Here is a 26,577-nt window from a genome sequence, read left to right as displayed (position 1 = left end):
ATCTGAGGGGCCCCTCATCAGCTTTCGCTTTTTTTATTTTTTGTTTTTCTGTTTTTGTTTTTTCAGATTGTCCATTCCACTTTTTTCTTTCACTCATTCAGCCCTTCACCCATCCACGATGGGCTTCTGCTCTATATGCCCTTTTCCTTTTCTTGTCACTTTTTCACCTTTTTTCATATGTTTTCCGGCACTTTTGTCTTCTCTATCAATTCTCATTTTTTTCTTCTCTGTGTTGTCCAGCACTCATCACTCTTGTCTTCATTCACAGACTTATTTTCAGTCTCACACCATCACTGTTTTCCCTTCTTTGTTCTTCTTCATTCACTCTCACCTAGTTTCACTTATTTAGGTATTTTTCTCCACTATTTTCATATTGCATACACCTTCCATCACCCATTCACTTGACCTGTTCATTCACCACACTTGTGTGTTTTGTTTTGTTTTTTGTTCATCTATTGGCACTGGTTTGATAGCATTAGTTTCTTAGTTGATTAGGTCTTTTCTCTATGCCAGATAGAATCATTAATACAATTCAATTTTTAATCTTTGACAGTGCTTTGGGATTGAATCTGGGTCCGGGGACCTGTTGGTGACGTCCGGTTGGTGCCCCTCCCCTGTCAAGCTTGCCCCCCCCCTCTTCTCCTTCCCACCTGCCTCCTTAAACAAACGCGACCTCTTCTAGGTCTCCAGTATAGCCTGGAGGGTATCCGTTCTCCTTGCAGCGTGGTCCAGATCATTGGGCACCAATTGTGGGCATAATCTCTGGAAGCTATGATGTACAGAAGTCAGTGGTAAATATAAAATTTCTAGACGTAACCTCCTTTTTGAACCAATATACTTTATTGGCTTGTCTTAATATACTCTTTTAAATATTACACATTTGTTTAGAAATCTGTATCTTTCCCCCCTGAAGAAGATCTGTACTATATATGGTTGAAACGCGTTGGGGATCTTCTTACATGATGTTCTACAGATATTGTGCTATTTTTATAATGTTCATGGTATTGTTGTAACATTGCACAGATTCAACACTGTACAAAATGTATACTATGTATGTCTTCCAGTTTTTGATTATGAAGCTCATGTCTTGACTGACATTTGTTATCTTGTACAATACTTTTTTGTAATAAACTATTTTTATAAAATATTTTGAATTATTTTCTGCAATAGAAAACCCCACGGGGAATTTCTCCATACTCTCTTCTATGGTGGAGGAATGTATTTAGTGTTAATGACCCACCTGTGCTGATCTCTGTAGGAGTGTCCTCCTCTATAAATGTCCCCGTTATTCCATCCTCCTCCATAGACTGCTGATCATCCCTCACATACCTCTCTTCTTCTTCTGATTTAACCTCAAATTCTATATCGATTGGATCTCCACTCTAAACCAAGAAAATGAGAGAGAATATCATCTGTAAGATATAAGATTTATTATTGTGACATCACACAAAAATCCACACATTGTCTCAATGAGTCTGTGTTATATAAGCTCCGTCCCACCAACCTTGTAACAGTGAGGGATGGTGTGACCTTCCTGTGTGGAATCCGGGAATACAGAGGACGGGGACATCTCTCTGGTGGGTTCCTGGTATTTGGTGGCTCCATCATATCCTTGTGTCCTCCTGAAAACTCCTCCATCACTCCATACTCCTCATCCTCCTCTTTATACTCTTCTTTAACATCAATATTATCATCTCTGGGATTTCCACTCTGAATATATAATAAAACATTCATTGTAACAAACATGCTGTGTATAAGTCCCCTTTCACACCGGGGCAGTTGTCAGGTGCTTTAGCGCTAGAAATAGCCTCTACTAAGTGCCTGAAAACTGCATCCCATTCACTGCAGTGTGACCTTTCAAAATCGGGCAGTGCGCTTGTGGGACGTTACCAAAAGTCCTGCAAGCAACATCTTTGGGGCGGGTTGGGAGCGCTGTATTTAGCACTCCCAAAATGCCCTTCCCATTGCAATGAATGGGCAGTGCTTGCAAAGCGATTTTTAACCATTTTTTGGGGGTTAAAAGCGCCCTGCTGGTGGCCGAAAACAGCGCTAAATTGCCGCTAAAAGGAGTGACGCTTTGAGTGTGAGTCTTAATCAAAACTATAATTGATTTTTTTCTCATCTACCTGATGATGGTGAGGGATGGTGTGATCTTCCTGTGTGGAATCCCGGGAATACAGAGGACGGGGACATCTCTCTGGTGGGTTCCCATTACTGGATCCATCTGTAGGAAACACACACACTGACTGAATACATTGTTTCTATGTGTTTATCAGATGATGGGGGATCTAGGTGGACCCTCCGTACTGCTCTCTCCTTTACAATAAAGTCTCCTCTTACCCGGTGATGTGAGGGGCGGCTGATTGTCCATCATGATGTCCTTGTAGAGATCCTTGTGTCCTTCTAAATACTCCCACTCCTCCATGGAGAAATAGACAGTGACATCCTGACACCTTATAGGAACCTGACACACACAATGATACAGTCACCATCCAGACACATCCCTTGTCTGTTACTGGATAATGTCCCAGAATTCCCAGAATCCTCCTCACCTCTCCTGTCAGCAGCTCCATCATCTTCTTGGTGACTTCTAGAATCTTCTCCATGTTGTGTCTCTCAGGTTTTAGGGAGTCACATGGAGGCACTGTGATGGTCATATAATCACCTGACTTCACAAGAGGAAATCTCTGTATTGAGGAACCAATAGGAATATCATGTTAGAATCCCAGAATCCCCCTCACCTCTCCGGTCAGGTCTGTGTTTTATTAATAGAGATAAGAGTGATGTCATGTGACCTCCCAGAATCCTCCTCACCTCTCCGGTCAGGTCTGTGTTTTATTAATAGAGATAAGAGTGATGTCATGTGACCTCCCAGAATCCTCCTCACCTCTCCGGTCAGGTCTGTGTTTTATTAATAGAGATAAGAGTGATGTCATGTGACCTCCCAGAATCCTCCTCACCTCTCCGGTCAGGTCTGTGTTTTATTAATAGAGATAAGAGTGATGTCATGTGACCTCCCAGAATCCTCCTCACCTCTCCGGTCAGGTCTGTGTTTTATTAATAGAGATAAGAGTGATGTCATGTGACCTCCCAGAATCCTCCTCACCTCTCCGGTCAGCAGGTAGATGATCCCCAGGGTGAGGTTTAGTATCTTCTCAGTCATGTGACTCCGGTCCTCCTCCATCCTCATTGGTGCCATCATTTGATCTATACAGGTCTCCTTGTAGACGGATAACTTTGGGAAATGAAAGTAAGAATTATTTGGATGGTGTTGGTCACACAATAATAGGATGTGGATGTGAGGGGGGTAATAGGAGGGTTGAGGGACATTTAACAACTACTCCCCCCCATGGGAACACATTTAGTTTGCTACATTTTTTAGGCCCGGGACCCTCTTGGCTGCTGGATCAGAAATCCCCTTTTCTGGGTTTGTTGGTTTCAGAACTGGATTTGATTGGTTTTAGATCTGCAGACAAGGAATGATAAATACGATCCTTCCTTTGACTTGTTTGCTCTGAGGCAGTGATGTGAGGACAATGTCAGGTCATCATGATGTCCAGGAAGGGGAACTTGCTGACTTTTGGTCGGAGTTGTCGGCTAATCAGGATAATTGGCAGAACTGCGGCTGCAAGGCTCCAATCTCCGGCAGCCTGCTGACTGATCGGAGTGATGTCACTGTCACTCTCTGCAGTAAGAGAAGGGATCGGATTGGATAGCAGGAGGATGCTGCTGGTGGAGTACAGAACTGTGGGGGAGGAGTCTGTTTTGTTCTCTCCAATAACAACCCATCTGCCATCTATGCTGATTATGAAGATTATAACATGTAAGTGTACTATTTGTTTTTATGGAATAAATGACTTCATCATTCTAATGAGGATCTCGCGCTGTCATTTCTTTGTTGTTTAATCTCCTTGGATCTTCCCGAATCTTTATCTGACAAGCTGCAGGACCCTTGTATGTTGGAATGAACATTTGTCCTCATCATGCTGTTACCATAGACTGCTGTCTGTTGGGCTGGACCTTGTAGTGCACATTACTGGTGTGTGATTGTTATTTCAGTGCTGGTAGGAGGACAGCAGGGGGGAGGGGTTTGTTCTCTTGGTCTATTTTGTATCCTGTAACATATTTCTAGAACGGTGAAATGGTGAGGTGAAGGCTTCCTTCACTTGCTGGCAGAAGGTCTTTAAAAGAGAAGTATGATTTTATTTTCTTTCAGATTCATACTTACCTAAGTGGATGCAGCATCGGTCCCCCGGCACCTCTTCACTGAGAACCGATCGATCTAACATCTGCGATGGCTCGGTTCTCACAGCTCTGCCCCCCGCACTCAATGGAGATGTGGAGGGGCGGGGAGCACCCGTCTCAGTCCCTCAGTGGCTCGCTGAGAGGCTGAGATGGCCATCAGTCCAGACACCTGGAAGATCCAGACTTCATTGTGGTGATGATGCGGTGCCTGGACTGATTCCAGTGATGTCACCAGAGAGAGGACTTCATCCCGCTCTCTGCTGAAAACAGGTCACAAGAGTGCAAAACGAATTGTACTCCTGTAACCCATAGGAGAAGCCCAGCCAAGAGATCTCAGGCTGGACTTCTCCTTTAAGGAGGTGAGAAAAGTATGTGCAGGTGGGGTGAGAGGACCATCAGAGACCAACAGCCTGTGTAGTGTAATAATTGTCCTTTGTAGGCCATGTATGGTCAGGATGGTCATTGTCTTGTCTATTTATTGTCAGTGATGTTTGTTTAGAGGAACATATTACTAGAATTTATCTCCAAAATGAAGAGAATGTTCCGGCCCCATAAGTGGGGAAATGTTCTGACCCTGAAGGGGTTAATCTACATTTCCACACTATATATGTGTGTATCATCATCTGCTGGAGATAAAAGACATCACAGTGACTATGGAGGAAGAGGACGGACATGACGGGGGGTTACTGGGTGTAAATAGAAAATAAGATCTTATTACCTCCTCTACTGCCACTTCCAGCAATGTCTCCTCACTACTTCCTCCCGACTCACCTCTCACCCAGAACTTCCTGTCTGTAGCTGACATCACTTCCTGTCTGTATTCCATAGAGACTTCCTGTCTGGGTAGAAGTAAGATCACCATCTTGTGGAGTTCAGAGGAACTGCAGCCCCAAGAAACATCTCATAATAACCATTCCTGTATAACAGGGCAAAGTTAAAAACATAACTCCCGAAATTGAACTTTTTGATGAAGAAAATACAAAAATATAATAAAAAGCATAAATATATATATCAGTCCACTCATAATGAATATGTTAAACATAAATTGCAAGTATGTAATGTTTACATAGGAATGGTGGTGACCTTCCAGTCCTACAGCTTGAACCCAAGCTGGACTAGGCCATCAAGGTTTATATCACTACTATACTTTATGCCTTCTCAGTTTTTGTATTACAAATGTTGTATAATACATGCAGCAACTTCAATTGATTTGTATTTGTTTGATAAAATAAATAAAAATTATTGTTAAAAAAAAAAAACATAACTCCTGAAATGGAACTTTTTGGTGAAGAAAATGCAAAAATATATCAAAAATCCTAATATATATATATCAGTCCACTCATAATGAACATGTTAAACATAAATTGCAAGGATGTAATGTTTACATAGGAATGGTGGTGGAGATCTCTCCAAGTAAGAACACTTCCTCATATATGCTTATATAAATAAAATAATTAATGTGAAAAAAGCTGTAAAACAATAAAAAAAATATATAGACTGAGTCATCCACTTCATCCATAAAGACATTGTGATTCAAGATCTTCTAGATCACATAGAAGGAGGACTCATCGACGTACGCCCCAACTTTTTAAGATGGGCATGTGGGACACCTATTAGCAAAAGTATGTAGGCATCGGACACACCCCCTGCCACGCCCCTTAAAGGAGAATCATACCAAAAAAAATGATTGGTTAAACCCTCAAGTGCTTTGTTACCACTACTATTCCTTTACACTGGCTGTTAAAATTTACAAATGCAGCTATTTAGAAATTGGATGAAAGGTTTAGCACTAGGAAATAATTTTTGAAAGATAAAAAGTGCATTTTATATACAGCTATATAGTTAAGACCAAAATGAAGGACAAATGAGGAGGAAAGAGGGACAGAGGTACATTGTTCCAAATCAGGGACAGTCCCTTGAAATCATGAACAGTTGGGAGCTATGCATCGGTGATTTCATACATTTGTTTGGAAGGGCAGAATAATCCTCAGAAGGGATCATGTAGGATGACAGGAAAGGCTCCTGACTGGTGAGATCCAACAGACATCCCAACTCTCCCACATTTCGGCTGTGGCTCCCTAACACCCGCAAGTGCCGTGCAATATCCCGGCTGCAGGGTCGATTCTGGGAGGGTGCGTGGGGTGCACCCAGGGGCGGTGATACTGTTAGGCAAAACTAGGCAGTCGCCTAGGGCCCAGCCACAACCGCTGTATTACTTACTCTCCATTGGGAGGAGAGAGGGCACCTGATGCTTGTGAGTGCCTGTGCAGCTGTGCCTCATCCTCTACCCCTCCCCTACTCGGTAGCTATGTGACCAGTGGCATAGCATGGGGGGAGGCAGGCGGGGCACCGCCCTGGGGCCGGGTGCAGTATGTAAAGGGGTGCTGTTGTACTATCCCCACTGTGATGGCCATTTAACCGGGGCAAATAGGTGCAGCGCTAGTGGCACTACGGCAGCAATCCGCATCGCCCTTGGGGTGCAGGTGGGCATCCATTGCCACACACGGCAGTAATCAGCAAACCGAGGACAGATAGGTGGGGGGTACCTGAGAGAGCCCAGGACTCGGAAGAAGAGCTCCTCCGGTACTGCCTCTTCCTCTTAGACCCCACCTCCCAAAGAGGCGAGAAGCAGCTGGGCAGGCGCAGCGTACCATACCCCGTGCTTCCAGAGCAGCATGGATTGCTCCAACTTCCTCCGCTCTCTCACATCACGTGAGGCCCAGAGCGAGGACTGTCCTCGAAGGACAGGCTGATTTGGGACACAGAGGACAGCCAGGAGCAGCTGACTGGCTGAGAGGATCAAAGCGGATCTTCACAAGAAGACAGACTGGCACTGAATGGAAAGTACCGTACCATCACATCATCATCATACACACACAGACCTGCAGGCTGCAGACAAATTCTAGCACAATGGGACAGAGAAGGGACTGCAGATAGGGACAGGGCTAGGGGTCTCTCTGATCTCCCCCCTCGATCACCTCTCTCAACCCTCCCCTCTCTCAGCACCCCCTCTCTTTTAGGCCTTCCTCTCTCAGCCCCGTTTTCTCAGTCCTCCTCTCTCTCAGCCCTCCCCTCTCTTGGCCCCCTTCTCTCAGCCCCCCCTCTCTCAGCCCTCCCTCTCTCAGCCCCTCTCTCTGAGCCCCCCTCTATCTGTCCATCCCCCCTCTCTGTCAACCCCCCTCTCTTTGTCAGCCCACAGTCCCTCTTAGCCCTCTTCCCTCTCTCTCTCAACCACCCTCTCTCTCAGCCTCCCTCCCTCTCCGTCAGCCCCCCTCTATCTTAACCACCCTCTGTTTCTCAACCTCCCTCTTTGTCAGCCCCCTCTCTCTCTCTCAGCCCCCCTCTCTCAACCACCTCTCTCTCTCAATCACCCTCTCTGTCAGCCCCCTCTCTCTCAGCCCCCCTCTCTCTCAAGCACCCTATCTGTCAGCCCCCCTCTCTGTACACCAAACTCTGTCTGAGCCCCCCTTTCTCTGTCTGAGCCCCTTCTCACCCACCCTCTTTCAGCCACCCCCTCTGTCAGCCCCCCTCTCTCTCAACCACCACCTCTCAACCACCCTCTCACTCTCAGCCTTCCCTCTCTTTCAGCCCCCTCTCTGTCCACCACTCTCTCTCTGAGCCCCTCTCTCTCTGAGCTCCCCACTCCCCACCTCTCTGTCAGCTGCTTCCCCCTCTCTGAGCCTCTCCCTCTCTCTCAGCTCCACTTCTCACTCTCTCTCAGCCCTCCTACCTATTTCAAGCACCCTGACTCCTACCTCCATGACCACTTCAAATCACTGAAGTTTTCATGGTGGTTGAAGTTTTCCTTTAAAATTTCTCAGAAGAAGTAAACCTCTGTATAGTGATTCCAATTTATTTGATCATCCTCTAGTTGTGTTAAATTGGTGGTGGTGGGGGGGAGCACCACCTCCCTGACATGAGTTTTCCACCTCCCAGAAATGAGTTTGCCTTCTCACTGAAATTAGTTTTTGTAGGTTGGGATGTCTGATTTAAACATAATGAATCATTACATCTGTAGCGCTGTCCCCGTAGGACTTGTTGTGTGTTGCCTTCTTAGGCCTCCCTCTGATTACCTGCAGACCATTGCCGGGGGTTTTCACATTTCCCTCCTTACTCCCGTTTGCTTGTTACTCAAAAAACAGTCCAGGGTATTTGTTTTTTTTATATTTATTGTAGAACTTGGATAGGAGAAGGGATTAGTGGGATACTCCAACTTAACTATTCACAGTAGATAAGGACAACTCTCACTTGGCTTCAGTGGTTTATTTGTGGAAGCAGACACACTGCTTTAACCATACAGCTACAAGTATGGGGGAATTAAGTCTTCTTTCTTTCTCTAGCAGCAGGCTTGATGCAATTACTTTATCTTCAGGATACTCTCTAGCTTCCTCTTGACTGACACCCATCCACTGACTCTTCTAGCTGAAGGGATGGCCCGCAGAGGACAAGCCCCATGACACAGATCTGTACTCCCAGTAGGCAGCATCAGATCCTTGCTGGGGTCTCCCTTCCAGTCAGCTTTGCAGGACCTCGGGGTTCAGTTCCTCTCTAGCTTTCAGCCCCTAAGTTCTCCAGCTAAAAGACCCCAAGCACATGTGCCCTTAGCATTTATACAGTTACCCAGCATGCAATGAGGCACTTTCCTCTGCCAATTGCCAGGGCTGTAACAATGCCTGTGCCCTCACTTGTCAGGTCCCCTCCCACTGTCCAATATGCCCCCCCTATTGTACCAGTGTGGGGCATTCAGACAAGCTGAGCTGCACCTGGGCACCATGAGCAGACCCTACCAATAGATCCTGCTGCCTGGTAGGCAGAGCGCACTCTAAATTTGCCTAACAATCTTCCTGGTAAGCAGAAAGAACCAAAACTATACTCTCTTCTAGCACCTACCTAGGAGGGTGCTACATTCCACCCCCACCAAACAAGCCATGTGTCAGGGCTGGGCTCAGCCCTTCCTTCTCAAAGCTGGCTGCTCAGCTGTCAGCTAATTGCCAACTCCTTTCTCTTCCACAGTGACTCACCTGTTGATGATATCCTGCTCGTAAGTCCTGCCTACTTAAGCTGTCCAGCCCAGATGATCTCTGCCTTCGCTTGGTCACATCTCTAGAGACCCTCTCCCGTGTTCCTGTTAAAGACTTGCTTGGCTGACATTCCTTCTGGCTCCAGATCCTGCTTGCTGTGCTACTACACTCATCTCTGGCTCCCCTGATGTTTTGGCTTGTCTGACTATCCGTTCCGGCTCCTGAACTCTGGCTATGTTTTGACTACGTTTACTCTGTTTACCTTTTTATTATTATTATTTTTAAACAAGTGAGATTTAATTGTACTTCTGTCTCTGTCTGATTCATGGTTTCTGACAGTAGGCGAAGGCCATGAATTCAGAAGATGCAGTCAATCCACTTGTTGGTAATATTTTTTCCAGATTGGATGAGCAGGATCACTGCATGGATCAGTTTGCCATGGCGTTACAAATGCTCCTGAGTCACACGGCTCGCCTGGAATCCGTCCCTGCTGCTGCTCCAGTCTCTGTGCTGGCACCCAACTCGAGTATTACTATCCATAAGAAGTATGTCTGGTTCCCCAGTGATTTGGTGATCCAGTCCAATGCAGAGGTTTTCGCAACCAGGTTGAGATATACTTTGAAATGCTGCCCCAGGCTTTTCCCACAGACAGAAGTAAAGTAGATTTTGTGATATCTTTGCTTTCTGAGAGAGCCATGGCCTGGGCAAAACCTCTATGGGAGATGCAAAGACCTGTTGTCTTGAGTTACCCCAGAATTTGTGGCTTCTTTTATTTGTTTTCAATTATTTTTATTAAGATATTTTTCACATATACAAAAAACATTCCATATCATTTCAAATTCTTATGTATAAACATCCTTTAAAAAAACATATACATACAAAAATAAGACACAAAAAAAAAAACCACCAATCAGTATAACAAACTGGATCGATCTCAAAATACTTTCCAAAAGAATTAAAAAAGAATTAAGGGTATTCCGCGGTCTCCCCCCTCTCCCAACCCCCCCCTGGGGAAAGAAAAAAGGAAAAAAAAAGGGGGGGAATTTATTTTTTCCAAATTATGTTTTGTATCTCATTACCCTTATTTACTTTATTTTAATAATATTTAAAAAATTTTAACTAACCCCCCCCTAATTTTTCCCAATCATAGTATCCTTAATCCCCTACTGTGTTTTGTGAATATCATTATAATGTGACTTTTACCTTATTTATGTGATACAGTAACTTCCCCTACTCAAAAAAAAATATATATATTTATGAAGAGGAGAGGGTCGCAACGCTCTACCCACTTTATATTTCTCCTTAGTGATGTGCAAAATCAAAAAGAAGAAAAAAAAAACATACCCCATCGCTTTGTTTCTATGTGATATACAACCCCTTTATATATTTTATTAAATTCCTAAGTGATTCCTTATTGTAAAAGTGAGTAAGAGAAAAAAAAATATATATATATATATATATATATATATATATATATATATATATATATATATATATATTGGGGGGAAGGGATGGGAAACAGTGGGGCCCCTAGTTTACTCCCCACACAATTTACGTAAACCTGAGTTTGTCTAAATTCCAGCCAACTCTTCCAAGTATTGGCATATTTTGTTTCAGAGTTATTTTGCATGTGTATTACTTCTTCCATAAACCGAATTTTATCTCCCTAAACCAATCCTTTATCATCGGGATATTTTTTGACTTCCAGTGTTTCGAAATTAATATCGTTGCTGCATTCAGCAGGAATGGTGTAATAGCTTCTCTATATTTCTTAGTGGGTATCCTTGTTATGTGAAACAGGCATTGCCAAGGATCTAATTCAGTTACAGACCCACTAATCTTCTGGGGATAAAAAATGCTTCTAATACACCAGAGATGATCCATTTAACTAACACACAATTTTGACAACACGTAACAAAACCATGCAACGCCTCCTAATCCTTCCCCAATAGGGGTTCCTCTTGGGAACCCTCCCTCCCCCCTCCCATCCTCCCCTCCAAATATTATGGCCTGCCCTGCTATTGCTCAAATATGAGCACCTTGGGGGTTATAGTATTACTGTCTGGGCCCCCAGACCTCATCCAAAATTCAGGAATGGAACTGGGGGAGCGGACAGGCTTCGCCGGATCCCCATGCACCCCTGGGCAAGTTTCCTCCCTTACTAAAACGTCATACCCTAAACCTGTCCCATGCTGATCATTTATTTAGTCCCTAATATATTCTGTTCAATAGACACTAGTCTTTTTTCCACTGCTGATTCTGTTAACTTCCCCCATTCTGGGTTTTTTTTCCCAATTCTCTAAGGTAATACATGGCAAATCTAGTTTGCTGCAAAAATCTTTCGAATCTTCTGGGAATTGTAATGTGGCTGATATCCCCTAATTTTTGGTAACCAGACAAGCTGGGAAAACCCAACTATACGTGATATTTTTTGCCTGTAGCTGATTTATCAGGGGTTTCAGAGCTTTCCTTTTGAATAAAGTCTCTTGTGACAAATCCGTAAAGATTAATATCTCGCTCCCATTGAATTTATTTGGTGCAGCATTTCTCATGCCTTTTGAGACTTGTTGTTTTATTTCGTAGTGAGTAAATCTTGCTATTACATCTCTTACTACATCCGTTGATGCCATAGTTGTTTTTTTGTATCCGGCGAACTCTATCAAAATGTATAGGAGATGATATTTCTTTATCTAGAATCTTATTAAACACTTCACAGACAGTTTTTTTCAAGATTGCTATTTTTCACAGACTCAGGTAGGCCTCGAATCCTCAGATTGTTCCGTCTACTACGGTTCTCCTGGTCTTCCAATCTATAACGTATAATCCTTATTTCCAGCCAATCTGATTCCGCCCTTGCCCACAGATCCAAAATTGCTTTTTTTGCTCCTACAAGTTTGCTTCAGATTCTTAAACCCTTTGTAATACATTTTGTATGTCCATTCTAGTAGCATTCAGTTCTCCTTTGTTCTCCCACAGAAAGATTCTTCTCTTGTACAATGTCAGGACAGGTTATGTGTTGATTATCCAGGATCAGACGTTCCCACAGAAAGATTCTTCTCTTGTACAATGTCAGGACAGGTTATGTGTTGATTATCCAGGATCAGACGTTCCCACAGAAAGATTTGTCTCTTGTACAATGTCAGGACAGGAAATGTGTTCATTATCCAGGATCAGACGTTCCCACAGAAAGATTCTTCTCTTGTACAATGTCAGGACAGGTTATGTGTTGATTATCCAGGATCAGAAGTTCCCACAGAAAGATTCTTCTCTTGTACAATGTCAGGACAGGTTATGTGTTGATTATCCAGGATCAGACGTTCCCACAGAAATATTTGTCTCTTGTACAATGTCAGGACAGGTTATGTGTTAATTATCCAGGATCAGACGTTCCCACAGAAAGATTCTTCTCTTGTACAATGTCAGGACAGGTTATGTGTTGATTATCTAGGATTAGGCGTTCCCACAGAAAGATTCTTCTCTTGTACAATGTCAGGACAGGTTATGTGTTGATTATCTAGGATCAGGCATTTTAGGTGCTGAATGATCACAGGAATGACTGCTGGGGTCTGGGAACCACCATGGCCGGGATCAACCAGGATTGTCACTTGTAACATTTACACCATTCAAATCTCTTCCTATGGCTGAGCGTCCCATCACTGTACTGTTGAAGTCTTCTGTAGGTATCTGCGGGTTTTATGTATTTATTCACAAGAAACGTCATCACCACACACTGTTCCACGCATGCACTAACACTATTATCTGCCATTTTGAATAACGGTCCCTGGACTGGCCGTGACACGTGCGCTGCCCGTCAGTAATAGGACACACTTACCACTTACTACTGCATGTAGTACTGCCACGCTAGCATTCCTTATTATACCTGTAACATTAAAAGTCCCGGTTTGACTTGAAAGCCCCTCATAGCCCAATACTGCATTATGGCCACTAGATGGAGCCAAGGAAATCAGTGTATGAAATAATATACAACCAATATTCATCACAGCTTGGTGAATCCCAGTCACATTCATTCAACTAAATATACCTCTAAGTGTCTGTGAAAGATTACACCACAAAATGTACTCAGCCAAAGAAAGGTAATGACTCCATTTTTATTTTTCTACAGCTATCAATGGCCAACACGGTACAGGCAGTCCCAGAGTTACGAACACCCGAGTTACGAACGACTCCAACTTACGAACAGCCTCAAATGCCAGACACTTGTACTCCACGCTGGTCCTGGATACCTCCGAACACCTCCGGACACATCCCACACTGCAGTACTACATGTACTGCATGGCCAGATAACATAACAAGCACCCGGAACATCCCACATCCATGCATGCACAGGCAGAAGTTACACTTACAAATGCAGTTTATGACTTATGAATAATTTCGACTTACGAACAAACCTTCAGTCCTTATTGTGTTGGTAACTCAGGGACTGCCTGTACAACACTTCATCTATGTCTTTAGTGATCTCTGATATCATTATGAACTGTTTCTTACATGATGAAGATCAGCCATGGAGTATATCTGAGGTGTATATCAGGGTGTGCTTCTTCCCCACATGAGAGCTGTGATGTCCAGCAACATTCATATAGAAGACATTTCCCACACTCGAGGCACTAATACACCTCAAGGGTTGTGTGGGATCCCTGATGTACAGGAAGACATGACTTCAGTGATGAACATTTCCCTCACTCAGGACAGCAATTTAGATTTTTCCCTGTGTGGGATCTCTGATGTTTATAAAGATTGGACTTCACTGAAAAACATTTCCCACACTCAGGACAAGAATATGGCTTCTCTCCTGAGTGAGACCTTTGATGCTTGACAAGCTCTGCTTTTGTTACAAAACATTTCCCGCACTCAGAACAGGAAAGCGACTCCCCCCCCCCCCCCCCCCCCCGTGTGAGATTACTGATGTCTGTAAAGATGGGACTTCTGTGAAAAACATTTCCCGCACTCAGGACAGGAATACAGCTTCTTGCCCGTGTGGGATTTCTGATGTATGTAAAGACTGCACTTTTCTGAAAAACATTTCTAAGGTTTCTCCTCCGTGTGAGATCTCTGATGTCTGGAAAGATTAGACTTATCTGAAAAACATTTCCCACACTCAAGACAGGAATATGGCTTCTCATCTGTGTGAGATCTCTGATGTGTGGAAAGATGGGACTTCAATGAAAAACATTTCCCACACTCAAGACAGGAATACGGCTTCTCCCCTGTGTGAGATCTCTGATGTTTACAAAGACTGGATGTCTGTGAAAAACATTTACTGCACACAGAACAGGAATATGGCTTCTCTCCCGTGTGAAATCTCTGATGTTTGTAAAGATCAGACTTCTGTGAAAAACATTTCCCACACTCAGGACAGTAATACGGCTTCTCCCCCGTGTGACATCTCTGATGTTTGTAAAGATCAGACTTCTGTGAAAAACATTTCCCGCACTCAGGACAGGAATACGGCTTCTCTCCCGTGTGAAATCTCTGATGTTTGTAAAGATCAGACTTCTGTGAAAAACATTTCCCACACTCGGGACAGGGATACGGCTTCTCTCCTGTGTGAGATCTCTGATGTGTGGAAAGACTGGACTTCCTAGAAAAACATTTCCCACACTCAGGACAGAAATATGGCTTCTCTCCTGTGTGAGATCTTTTATGCACATTAAGATGGGATTTAAATTGAAAACACTTTCCGCACTCAGTACAGGAAAAGCTCTTCTCTGTTGGAAGGACGGCACCGTCCCTCACAGTCTGAGGTTCCTCAGGATAAGAGGAATACGATGGTCCATCTACACTGTGTGGTGCCGGATGGACATTTGAGGTAGTTGGGTTTTCTCCTGGACTATACTGTGTGATGTCCTCATCTTCTACTTTACAGTCTGGAGACAAAGTGAGACAATCCTCTGAGGTTTTTCTCATCTCCCGTCCATCTACTAAAATAGAAATAAAAAGATTATTACTAGACATGAGCAGATTGGTTCCCCTAAACCAGGACTCCGCCCACATCAGGCAGCTTTGTCTCTGAGGATCTTACAATTCCCCCCTCAAGGTAACTAGTAAATGGGTCCTCTGATCTCCTACCAGTTCATTTCTTTATTCATGGACCTTAGTCAGAGAGTGAGGAAACAACGAGAACTGTCTTTTATTGGAGTGACAGTAATGAGGGGATTATAGGACGAGTGCCCCCACCCCCTCTATCACTCATTGCCATCTTCCCAACACAAGAAGTCCTGCACTTCCTTATTTAGTCCATGATTTAGTCATGAATAACAGCGGGGCTGAGCCCCACCAGAGGTCAGAGAGTGAGGATGGGGGAGAACAACCAAGATGAAGACTGGACTGATTCTGAGCAGTGGGTAGAGAGCAGACGTCAGGACTATGTAATGTACAACATACTGTATAAGATACAACAGATAGGACTATACAGTATTAAAATGATGTAAAGTACAACATAAAGCAGCCCTCAAATTTTCCACTTGTCTACTCACATTTTGAGTAGACAAGGCGGGGATGAATGGGAGCCATTCTCCCAGAGGAAGAGAGTGTGGAGGAAGAGAGAGGGCGGCCGGATCATCATAGCGGACGACGCGTGGAGGAAGATGAGATCACAGAGCGGGGTTTGCCTGCTGTAACAGCTTACATTAGAATTGCAGTCCGCCTTCTGAAACAAAAAACCCAGCCCTCCTGACCCGGCGCCTGTGACTGACAGAACACCGATCCAATGCCAGGGAGGGTTCTGTCTGTCACAGGCGCAGGTCAGGAGGGCGGGGCTGTGTGTGACGGCGAGCTGTTACAGCGGCCAAACCCCGCTCTCCTCTTCCTCCACGCTCTCTTCCGCTATGATGATCCGGCCGCCCTCTCTGCACTGTTGAGGCTGCATGGGTGAGGCTGCAATGATGGACACATGTGAGGCTGCAATGATGGACACAGATGAGGCTGCAATGATGGACACAGATGAGGCTGCACGGGTGAGGCTGCAATGATGGACACAGGTGAGGCTGCAATGATGGACACAGGTGAGGCTGCACGGGTGAGGCTGCAATGATGGACACAGGTGAGGCTGCACGGGTGAGGCTGCAATGATGGACACAGGTGAGGCTGCAATGATGGACACAGATGAGGCTGCACGGGTGAGGCTGCAATGATGGACATGGGTGAAGCTGCAATGATGGACACGGGTGAAGCTGCAATGATGGACACAGGTGAGGCTGCACAGGAGGGCACTAGTCACGCTGCGTTGATGGACACAGGTGAGGTTGCATTGATGGGCACTTATAAAGTCGTTGTTAATTGTTATTTATGTAACTTAATTCTGCATAAAATAGTATACAGTATACAGTGTAAGGGTCAGGACTTATAATATTGGTATTCAGTAATCAGTGGAAGATTAAATGTTTACATGAGACAAGTTGCAGAGGTCCCACACCGCTGCCTCCCATCTCCTGAGACTGCACTCAGTGACTTGGGTCTGAGACTATACAGACATATCCCTCCACCCGGCACAGCCAGCAGACAACAGAACAAGTAACCCCGGGAGAATTGTTCTGTCAGAGATCTTGTCATACCCGGGTATGGGGCAGAAGACCCAAAACACATACCCCAGGTGCCTAGATCTAGTAACATCTATGGTAAAAATTAACATTTTGCTGCCAGCTGAACCCCAGAATCTCCATAAATCCAGTCTAGATACATAAATTGTGTCTGCAGCACAGAGAAGGAAGATTATCCGAGAGAAATACAGGAATACAGGACGGGGAACACAGCTCAGGAAAGTGATCAGGGGATTACAGGCTGATATCACCCAGTCCCCGCCCTACTCTGGACCAATCAGTGAGCAGTATGGGTGGAGGAATGTATTTAGTGTTAATGACCCACCTTTGCTGATCTCTGTAGAAGTGCCGTCCCCTAGAATTAGCCTCATTATTCCATCCTCCTCCATAGACTGCTGATCATCCCTCACATACCTCTCTTCTTCTTCTGATTTAACCTCAAATTCTATATCGATTGGATCTCCACTCTAAATCAAGAAAATGAGAGAGAATATCATCTGTAAGATAAGATTTATTATTGTGACATCACATATAAAATCCACACATTGTCTCTATAAGTGTGTTTTATAACCTCCGTCCCGCCAACCTTGTAACAGTGAGGGATGGTGTGATCTTCCTGTGTGGAATCCCGGGAATACAGAGGACGGGGACATCTCTCTGGTGGGTTCCCATTACTGGATCCATCTGTAGGAAACACACACACTGACTGAATACATTGTTTCTATGTATTTATCAGATGATGGGGGATCTAGGTGGACCCTCCGTACTGCTCTCTCCTTTACAATAAAGTCTCCTCTTACCCGGTGATGTGAGGGGCGGCTGATTGTCCATCATGACGTCCTTGTAGAGATCCTTGTGTCCTTCTAAATACTCCCACTCCTCCATGGAGAAATAGACAGTGACATCCTGACACCTTATAGGAACCTGACACACACAATGATACAGTCACCATCCAGACACATCCCTTGTCTGTTACTGGATAATGTCCCAGAATTCCCAGAATCCTCCTCACCTCTCCTGTCAGCAGCTCCATCATCTTCATGGTGACTTCTAGAATCTTCTCCATGTTGTGTCTCTCAGGTTTTATGGAGTCACATGGAGGCACTGTGATGGTCATATGATCACCTGACTTCACAAGAGGAAATCTCTGTATTGAGGAACCAATAGGAATATCATGTTAGAAACCCAGAATCCTCCTCACCTCTCCGGTCAGGTCTGTGTTTTATTAATAGAGATAAGAGTGATGTCATGGGACCTCCCAGAATCCTCCTCACCTCTCCGGTCAGGTCTGTGCTTTATTAATAGAGATAAGAGTGATGTCATGTGACCTCCCAGAATCCTCCTCACCTCTCCGGTCAGCAGGTAGATGATCTCTATGGTGAGGTTTAGTATCTTCTCAGTCATGTGACTCCAGTCCTCCTTCATCCTCATTGGTGCCGTCATTTGATCTATACAGGTCTCCTTGTAGACGGATAACTTTGGGAAATGAAAGTAAGAATTATTTGGATGGTGTTGGTCACACAATAATAGGATGTGGATGTGAGGGGGTAATAGGAGGGTTGCTGTACATTTAACAACTACTCCCCCCCCCCCATGGGAACAGATTTAGTTTGGACTGTTTGCTACATTTTTGAGGTGTGGGACCCTCTTGGCTGCCAGATCAGATATTCCCCTTTTCTCTGTTGGGTTTGTTTGGTTCCTGAACTGGATTTGATTAGTTTTAGATCTGCAGACAAGGAATGATAAATACAATCCTTCCTTTGACTTGTTTGCTCTGAGGCAGTGATGTGAGGACAATGTCGGGTCAGCATGATGTCCAGGAAGGGAACTTGCTGACTTTTGGTCGGAGTTGTCGGCTAATCAGGAGAATTGCCAGAACTCCGGCTGCAAGGCTCCAATCTCCGGCAGCCTGCTGACTGATCGGAGTGATGTCACTGTCACTCTCTGCAGTAAGAGAAGGGATCGGATTGGATAACAGGAGGATCCTGCTGATGGAGTACAGAACTGGGGGGAGGAGTCAGTTTTGTTCTCTCCAATAGCAACCCATCTGCCATCTATGCTGATTATGAAGATTATAACATGTAAGTGTACTATTTGTTTTTATGGAATAAATGACTTCATCATTCTAATGAGGATCTCGCGCTGTCATTTCTTTGTTGTTTAATCTCCTTGGATCTTCCCGGATCTTTATCTGACAAGCTGCAGGACCCTTGTATGTTGGAATGAACATTTGTCCTCATCATGCTGTTACCATAGACTGCTGTCTGTTGGGCTGGACCTTGTAGTGCACATTACTGGTGTGTGTTTTATTTCAGTGCTGGTAGGAGGACAGTAGGGGGGAGGGGTTTGTTCTCTTGGTCTATTTTGTATCCTATAACATATTTCTAGAACAGTGAAATGGTGAGGTGAAGGCTTCCTTCACTTGCTGGCAGAAGGTCTTTAAAAGAGAAGTATGATTTTTTTTTCTTTCAGATTCATACTTACCTAGGTGGATGCAGCATCGTTCCCCCCGGCACCTCTTCACTGAGAACCGATCGATCTAACATCTGTGATGGCTCGGTTCTCACAGCTCTGCCCCCCGCACTCACTGGAGATGTGGAGTGGAGTGCCCGTCTCAGTCTCTCAGTGGCTCGCTGAGAGGCTGAGATGGCCATCAGTCCAGACACCTGGAAGATCCAGACTTCATTGTGGTGATGATGCGGTGCCTGGACTGATTCCAGTGATGTCACCAGAGAGAGGACTTCATCCCGCTCTCTGCTGAAAACAGGTCACAAGAGTGCAAAATTAATTGTACTCCTGTAACCCATAGGAGAAGCCCAGCCAAGTGATCTCAAGCTGGACTTCTCCTTTAAGGAGGTGAGAAAAGTATGTGCAGGTGGGGTGAGAGGAGCATCAGAGACCAACAGCCTGTGTAGTGTAATAATTGTCCTTTGTAGGCCATGTATGGTCAGGATGGTCATTGTCTTGTCTATTTATTGTCAGTGATGTTTGTTTATAGGAACATATTACTAGAATTTATCTCCAAAATGAAGAGAATGTTCCGGCCCCATAAGTGGGGAAATGTTCTGCCCCTGAAGGGGTTAATCTAGGTTTCCACACTATATATGTGTGTATCATCATCTGCTGGAGATAAAAGACATCACAGTGACTATGGAGGAAGAGGACGTACATGACGGGGGGTTACTGGGTGTAAATAGAAAATAAGATCTTATTACCTACTCTACTGTCACTTCCAGCAACGTCTCCTCGCTACTGCCTCTCGACTCACCTCTCACCCGGAACTTCCTGTCTGTACCTGACGTCACTTCCTGTCTGTATTCCATAGAGACTTCCTGTCTGGGTAGAAGTAAGATCACCATCTTGTGGAGTTCAGAGGAATTGCAGCCCCAAGAAACGTCTCATAATAACCATTCCTGTATAACAGGGCAAAGTTTAATACATAACTCCCGAAATTGAACTTTTTGGTGAAGAAAATGCAAAAATATATCAAAAACCATAAAAAAAATATATAAATCAGTCCACTCATAATGAACATGTTAAAAAAAAATTACAAGTATGTAATGTTCACATAGGAATGGTGGTGGAGATCTCTCCAAGTAAGAACACTTCCTCATATATGCTTATATAAATAAAATAATTAAATGTGAAAAAAAAGCTGTAAAACAATAAAAAAAATATATCGACTGAGTCATCCACTTCAGCAATAAAGGCATTGTGATTCAAGATCTTCTAGATCACATAGAAGGGAGATTAATCGACATACGTCCCACTTTTTGAGATGGGAATGTGGGACTCCTAACCTATTAGCAAAAGTATGTAGGCACTGGACACACCCCCTGCCACGCTCCCTTAAAGGAGAATCATTAAAAAAAATGGTTGGTTAAACCCACACGTGCTTTTTTACCACTACTATTCCTTTACACTGACTGTTAAAATTTACAATTGCAGCAATTTAGAAATTGGATGAAAGTTTTAGCACTGGGAAACAATTTTTGTAAGATAAAAAGTGCATTTTATATTTCTATATAGATCAGACCAAAATGAGGGACAAATGAGGAGGAAAGAGGGACAGAGGGACATTGTTCCAAATCAGGGACAGTCCCTCGAAATCAGGAACAGTTGTGAGCTATGCATCGGTGATTTTATACATTTGTTTGGAAGGATAGAACAATCCTCAGAAGGGATCATGTAGGATGATAGGAAAGTCTCCTGACTGGTGAGATCATCCAACCGACATCCCAACTCTCCCACATTTCGGCTGTGGCTCCCTGAATTACTCCAACTTCCTCCGCTCTCTAACGTCACGTGACACCTGTGGACAGTGCCGTGGCACTGCTAACACCACACCCTACACTAATCTGCTCTCACCAACTGTGTCCCTCAACGGAGCGTACCGAAGCTGCCTCCCCCTCCTCTCTGTTTACATCTACACAGGAGGAGGGAGTCCGAGGGACACACCACTGTGCATGTGCCGCACTGTCTGAGGTCTGTACACTGTATTGTAAAGCAGATGGCCATGTGCAGGGGGGGCGCTATGGGAGAAGGGTCTACTAGCACAGGTACTGAGGGGGGTCTGCACTGAGAGAGGGTCTTCACTGGGGGTGTCTGATCTCAGAGGGGGTCTGCACTGAGGGAGGGTCTCCACTGAGGGGGTTCTGCTCTCAGAGGGGGTCTGCACTGAGGGTGTCTGCACTGAGTGGGGGTCCTGCACTGAGAGGTGGGTCTACACTGAGAGGTGGGTCTATACTGAGGGAGGGGGTCTGTACTGAGGGGGAGGTCTATACTGCTGGGGGGGTCTGTACTTAGTGGGGGAGTCTATACTGAGGGAGGGGGTCTGTACTTAGAGAGGGGTCTATACTGAGAGAGAGGGGTCTATACTGAGGGAGGCGGTCTGTACTTAGTGGGGGAGTCTATACTTAGTGGGAGGGTCTATAGGTGTAACCATTTATGAATTCCTTGTTAACAGCAAACCAGTGCGGAGGTTTAAAGGACTCTGGTATAAAAAAAAAAACATACTGGGTGATTAGCGATTAGCTGACTACCGGGTAACGACCCGGTGAGCAGGGAAAAGGGGACTTTTAAAAATCATCATGCGAGGTAGAACTATAAAAAATAATGAACCAAAAACCCCGAAAGATAATGCAAATACAAGTACGATCAAGAAATATCTGACAAAAGAATGGAGCCTAAAGAGTCCAGTACCAGATAAATCTGGTCCAGAGAAACAAAAACAAGGCAACAAAGCCAAGAAAAAAGCCCCTGGAAAAAAGAAAGGAGAATTATAAGAGCAACCTAAAGAAGATATAAGTATAAGCACAGAAAGTGAATTTGACAGAAGTAAAATGGAGGAACAAGGTACAGGGGCTCAATTTCCTACAATAATGGAAATGGTGGATATGTTCCTGAGACTGGAAACTTTTATAAAAACAGAAATTACCACACTACGGACTGATTTAGGCCACCTACTGAACCGGGTAGAGGAAACGGAATAAAATCGGATAAACAAGCCCGAGAAATTATAAAATTAAAAGACTAAGTTAAAAACATGCAACAGGCACAGGGGAGGATGCTGTATAAAATAGAAGACAGACCAGGAGAATCAAAATAGAAGACAGAATTTAAGGATCAGTGCGTGGAGAAGATTTAAGGAAAATTATGAACAAAGTATTTAATCCTGTATTTAGATAAAACATCAGAGGAGTGCTTGGGAATTAAAGAGTCCATAGGGTTAGAAGACCCCAAAATATATCTGTGGACCTCCCTAGAGATGTCATTGTAAGATTCCAATTATATGAAGAAAAAGCACAAATATGGGGGAAAATGAGAGGAAGGCCACCATTAAAGTATGAAGGAATAGACCTCCAAATATTTACAGACCTGGCGCCAGAAACGCTGGCTAGACGAAGACGCCTTAAACCTCTACCGGAGCAAATGCGTGCAAAAAATATTAAATACAGCTGGGGTTTTCTAGCATGTTTAATCGGGCAAAAGGATGGAAGATCAATACGATTGAGAGACCCAGAAGAGCTTGCAGAAATCTGTAATAAACTTGATTTACAAGTCCTGGACATTCCAATATGGAATGAAGAAGTGAACCCAACCCAGAAGTACATCTTCGCCAGCACACCATGGATCAGAAAACAAGGTTGTCCAAAGAAGGTTTTTTAATCGAAAATGGTCACATCACAAGGGGGGTGCAACGTTTCGGGGCCGCGCAGGACCCCTTCGTCAGGCAAGTGATGGGGTGCACAGTGAAATACAACATATATATATAGTGGTCACCAATAATGAGAACAACAAGTGCAGAGTGAGAGAAATAGTCCCCTCCCCCTCCCATTGACGTCAATCTGACGTCAGAATCCCGCCAGGATCATTTAATAAACATAGTTCGTATAGATACTGCATAATCATAACCATACTGGTAAACATACAATGATATACTGCCAAGTGGCGTCAGTAACTGTCATGAATTGTGTGCGATCGGCAAAGATTGCCGATTCCGCCCGCTCGGGGTACACTGTTGCCTAGGACCCAGCGACTGTCAGTCAGCTGGAGGTCCAGGGAGCCAATAGCATGGCGCCGCGTGTGTAGCGCATGCGCCCGGCTCGCTGGCAACCACTGGATACGAAGGACGCCTGGCCGCGGGGCCGCCGTCGTCACGGTAACCCGTGACGTGCGGCCGACGCCATATATGGTAACCAAGGGGAGGAGGGAGCGAACGGGGAGAGGAGAGAGGGGAAAGGAAAAGCGATAAAGCGGGGAAGAGCAAGTATAGGTGCTGAAAGAAAAAGTGTGTAGGTGAAGAGTAAAGGAAAGAGATGCCGTGACAAGAACAAAAGAATGAAATGTAAAATAGAACGGAATAAAGTGTATGAGAGTGACATGTCAGGGTGAAAGAAAAAAAACATACAAGGGGGGAGGAAAGAAAAAGGGGACAAAAAGGGGGAAAAAAAGGGGGGAAAAGGGAGGGGAGAAAAGAGAGGAAGAAAAACAAAATAAAATCAAATAGATGGAATATAGTGAATAAAGCACAGTGTGCAAGGGAATATAAGACAAGTAACAGTGCGTAGGGCAAGGAACAATATTAACAATAAAGGAAAGGAAAAGAGAAGGAGAAAGGGAAGGAAAAAGGAAAGAGGGAAAGAAGGAAAGAAGGAAAAAAGCAGAAAGAAAAAGAAAAAAGAAGAGAGAAAAAAAAGGAAAAAAAGAAAAAAGGAAAAAAGGAGGAAAAAAAAGGAAAAAAAGGGGGGGGAAAAAAGGGAAAAAAGGAAAAAAGAAAAAAGGGAACAGAGGCAAAAAAGGGGAAAAAAGAAAGAAAAAAGAAAAAAGAGAAAAAGAAAAAAGGAAGAAAAGAAAAAAAGAAAAAAAGAAAAAAAAGAAAAAGAAAAAAGAAAGAAAGAAAAAAAGGAAAGAAGGAAAATGGGGGGAAGAAAAGGGGAAAAGAAAAGGGAAAGGAGCAAAAAGGAGAAAAAAAGGAAAAAAGAAAAGGAAAAGAAAAAAAGGAAAAAAGGGGGGAAAAAAAGGGGGGGGGGGAAGGGAAAAGAAGGATAAGGGAAATAAACAAAAGGAAGGGGGGGGGGGAACTAAGAAGAAAGAGAGGAAGGGAAACCTTTTTCCTTTTTTCCCTTTTTTCCCCCCCCCTTTTTTTCCTTTTTTTTCCTCCTTTTTTCCTTTTTTCTTTTTTTCCTTTTTTTTCTCTCTTCTTTTTTCTTTTTCTTTCTGCTTTTTTCCTTCTTTCCTTCTTTCCCTCTTTCCTTTTTCCTTCCCTTTCTCCTTCTCTTTTCCTTTCCTTTATTGTTAATATTGTTCCTTGCCCTACGCACTGTTACTTGTCTTATATTCCCTTGCACACTGTGCTTTATTCACTATATTCCATCTATTTGATTTTATTTTGTTTTTCTTCCTCTCTTTTCTCCCCTCCCTTTTTCCCCCCTTTTTTTCCCCCTTTTTGTCCCCTTTTTCTTTCCTCCCCCCTTGTATGTTTTTTTTCTTTCACCCTGACATGTCACTCTCATACACTTTATTCCGTTCTATTTTACATTTCATTCTTTTGTTCTTGTCACGGCATCTCTTTCCTTTACTCTTCACCTACACACTTTTTCTTTCAGCACCTATACTTGCTCTTCCCCGCTTTATCGCTTTTCCTTTCCCCTCTCTCCTCTCCCCGTTCGCTCCCTCCTCCCCTTGGTTACCATATATGGCGTCGGCCGCACGTCACGGGTTACCGTGACGACGGCGGCCCCGCGGCCAGGCGTCCTTCGTATCCAGTGGTTGCCAGCGAGCCGGGCGCATGCGCTACACACGCGGCGCCATGCTATTGGCTCCCTGGACCTCCAGCTGACTGACAGTCGCTGGGTCCTAGGCAACAGTGTACCCCGAGCGGGCGGAATCGGCAATCTTTGCCGATCGCACACAATTCATGACAGTTACTGACGCCACTTGGCAGTATATCATTGTATGTTTACCAGTATGGTTATGATTATGCAGTATCTATACGAACTATGTTTATTAAATGATCCTGGCGGGATTCTGACGTCAGATTGACGTCAATGGGAGGGGGAGGGGACTATTTCTCTCACTCTGCACTTGTTGTTCTCATTATTGGTGACCACTATATATATATGTTGTATTTCACTGTGCACCCCATCACTTGCCTGACGAAGGGGTCCTGCGCGGCCCCGAAACGTTGCACCCCCCTTGTGATGTGACCATTTTCGATTAAAAAACCTTCTTTGGACAACCTTGTTTTCTGATCCATGGTGTGCTGGCGAAGATGTACTTCTGTTTGATGCTTCCAGAACCCAACTGGTAATCGTTACAGCACCCATTAATGCTCTATGCCGTTTGTCCGGGAACGTGTGCGACTGGAATATTGAATTGATTGTGTACTGGGTTTCCATTACGCACCCCCGGTGGCTACCCAAACGTGGGGTTCATTAACCTTCGTGCCCGACATATACGGGACACGGTTGTCACCAATTCATCCGATTGAAAAAATTGCTTAGACACTGATGGCATCCGATGATACGGGATCCTCCCAATTCAACAGGGCGCCCGGCTGTATCTACAGCCAAGAAGAGATAGACGCCATTTTGTTTCCTCCTGACGAGAATAAGGCGTTCGGAACTGACACTACCTCTGATATCCACCGGGAAATTAAACGATTAAGGAAAAGACAAATCGACCTCGAACTACACGGGCAGACGCTATCCGAATACTACAGGACAAAGAAGATCCCAAGAGGTTTCCGCATCAAGAACCAACCTACCATCGGACGTCACAAACGTGAATTCTGTGAGAAGTGGTGTGAGGTCTCCACACAAAATTCGCTCAATTACATGCTTATTGTTATTGAGGAAGTCAAGGTTCAACTGTGCCAGGTCAACAGGGAACTATCCACACTGACAGTGCCCATCCAGGATAACGACGCATTTGCAAACGCACTACACAATATCGACAGTGAGATATTGGCTTACTCTGAGAAGCAGAAACAGGTCAAGAGGGACAAACTGAGACTTGTTAATCAAGATTACCAGGAGGGTCGAGTTTACCCTTGGGTCACAGGAGCCACACGTCCCAGGAGAAGGCTCCGCCCACGCACCGATACCACAAGGAGACACAACCAACCTCCCACATCTGAGAGCGATCGCCCCACCGAAAATCCTTCATCAGACAGCGAGGCTGGAATAGCAACAGGCGCCACCTCCTCTACGAACGCAGCTCATCAGACCCTTTTTCCAAAAGTCAGTGGAAAC

The 26,577-nt window shown here is 44.5% G+C and overlaps 1 protein-coding gene and 2 pseudogenes across 2 annotated transcripts; 1 reads left to right on the top strand and 2 right to left on the bottom strand.

The window, feature by feature from the left end:
- The window catches only part of LOC141122063 (uncharacterized), a 309,667-nt pseudogene that overhangs the window by 137,829 nt on the left and 145,261 nt on the right, over positions 1 to 26,577 (bottom strand).
- LOC141122009 (uncharacterized) overlaps positions 1 to 26,577 on the top strand; it is a 340,305-nt pseudogene that overhangs the window by 247,798 nt on the left and 65,930 nt on the right.
- On the bottom strand, positions 206 to 5,155 carry LOC141122033 (uncharacterized). 2 transcript variants are annotated; one of them, XR_012240613.1, is made up of 8 exons: positions 4,964 to 5,155; positions 3,107 to 3,235; positions 2,553 to 2,687; positions 2,341 to 2,464; positions 2,127 to 2,224; positions 1,505 to 1,710; positions 1,241 to 1,382; positions 206 to 769 (listed from the first exon to the last, which is right to left on the bottom strand). XR_012240613.1 is itself a non-coding variant. In XM_073611831.1 (7 exons), the coding sequence occupies exons 1-7, from the start codon at positions 5,105 to 5,107 to the stop codon at positions 1,361 to 1,363; spliced, it is 858 nt and encodes a 285-aa protein (XP_073467932.1). In that variant the 5' UTR covers positions 5,108 to 5,155; the 3' UTR covers positions 206 to 1,360. The 2 variants fall into 2 exon arrangements, 1 of the variants encoding a protein (XP_073467932.1); XM_073611831.1 differs by having other exon boundaries at positions 206 to 1,382.

Source organism: Aquarana catesbeiana, unplaced genomic scaffold (assembly GCF_042186555.1).
Source record: "Aquarana catesbeiana isolate 2022-GZ unplaced genomic scaffold, ASM4218655v1 unanchor237, whole genome shotgun sequence".
NCBI lineage: Eukaryota > Metazoa > Chordata > Amphibia > Anura > Ranidae > Aquarana > Aquarana catesbeiana.
The sequence above is the reverse complement of the archived record's forward strand: the minus strand, read 5'-3'. Positions and strand labels throughout refer to the sequence as shown.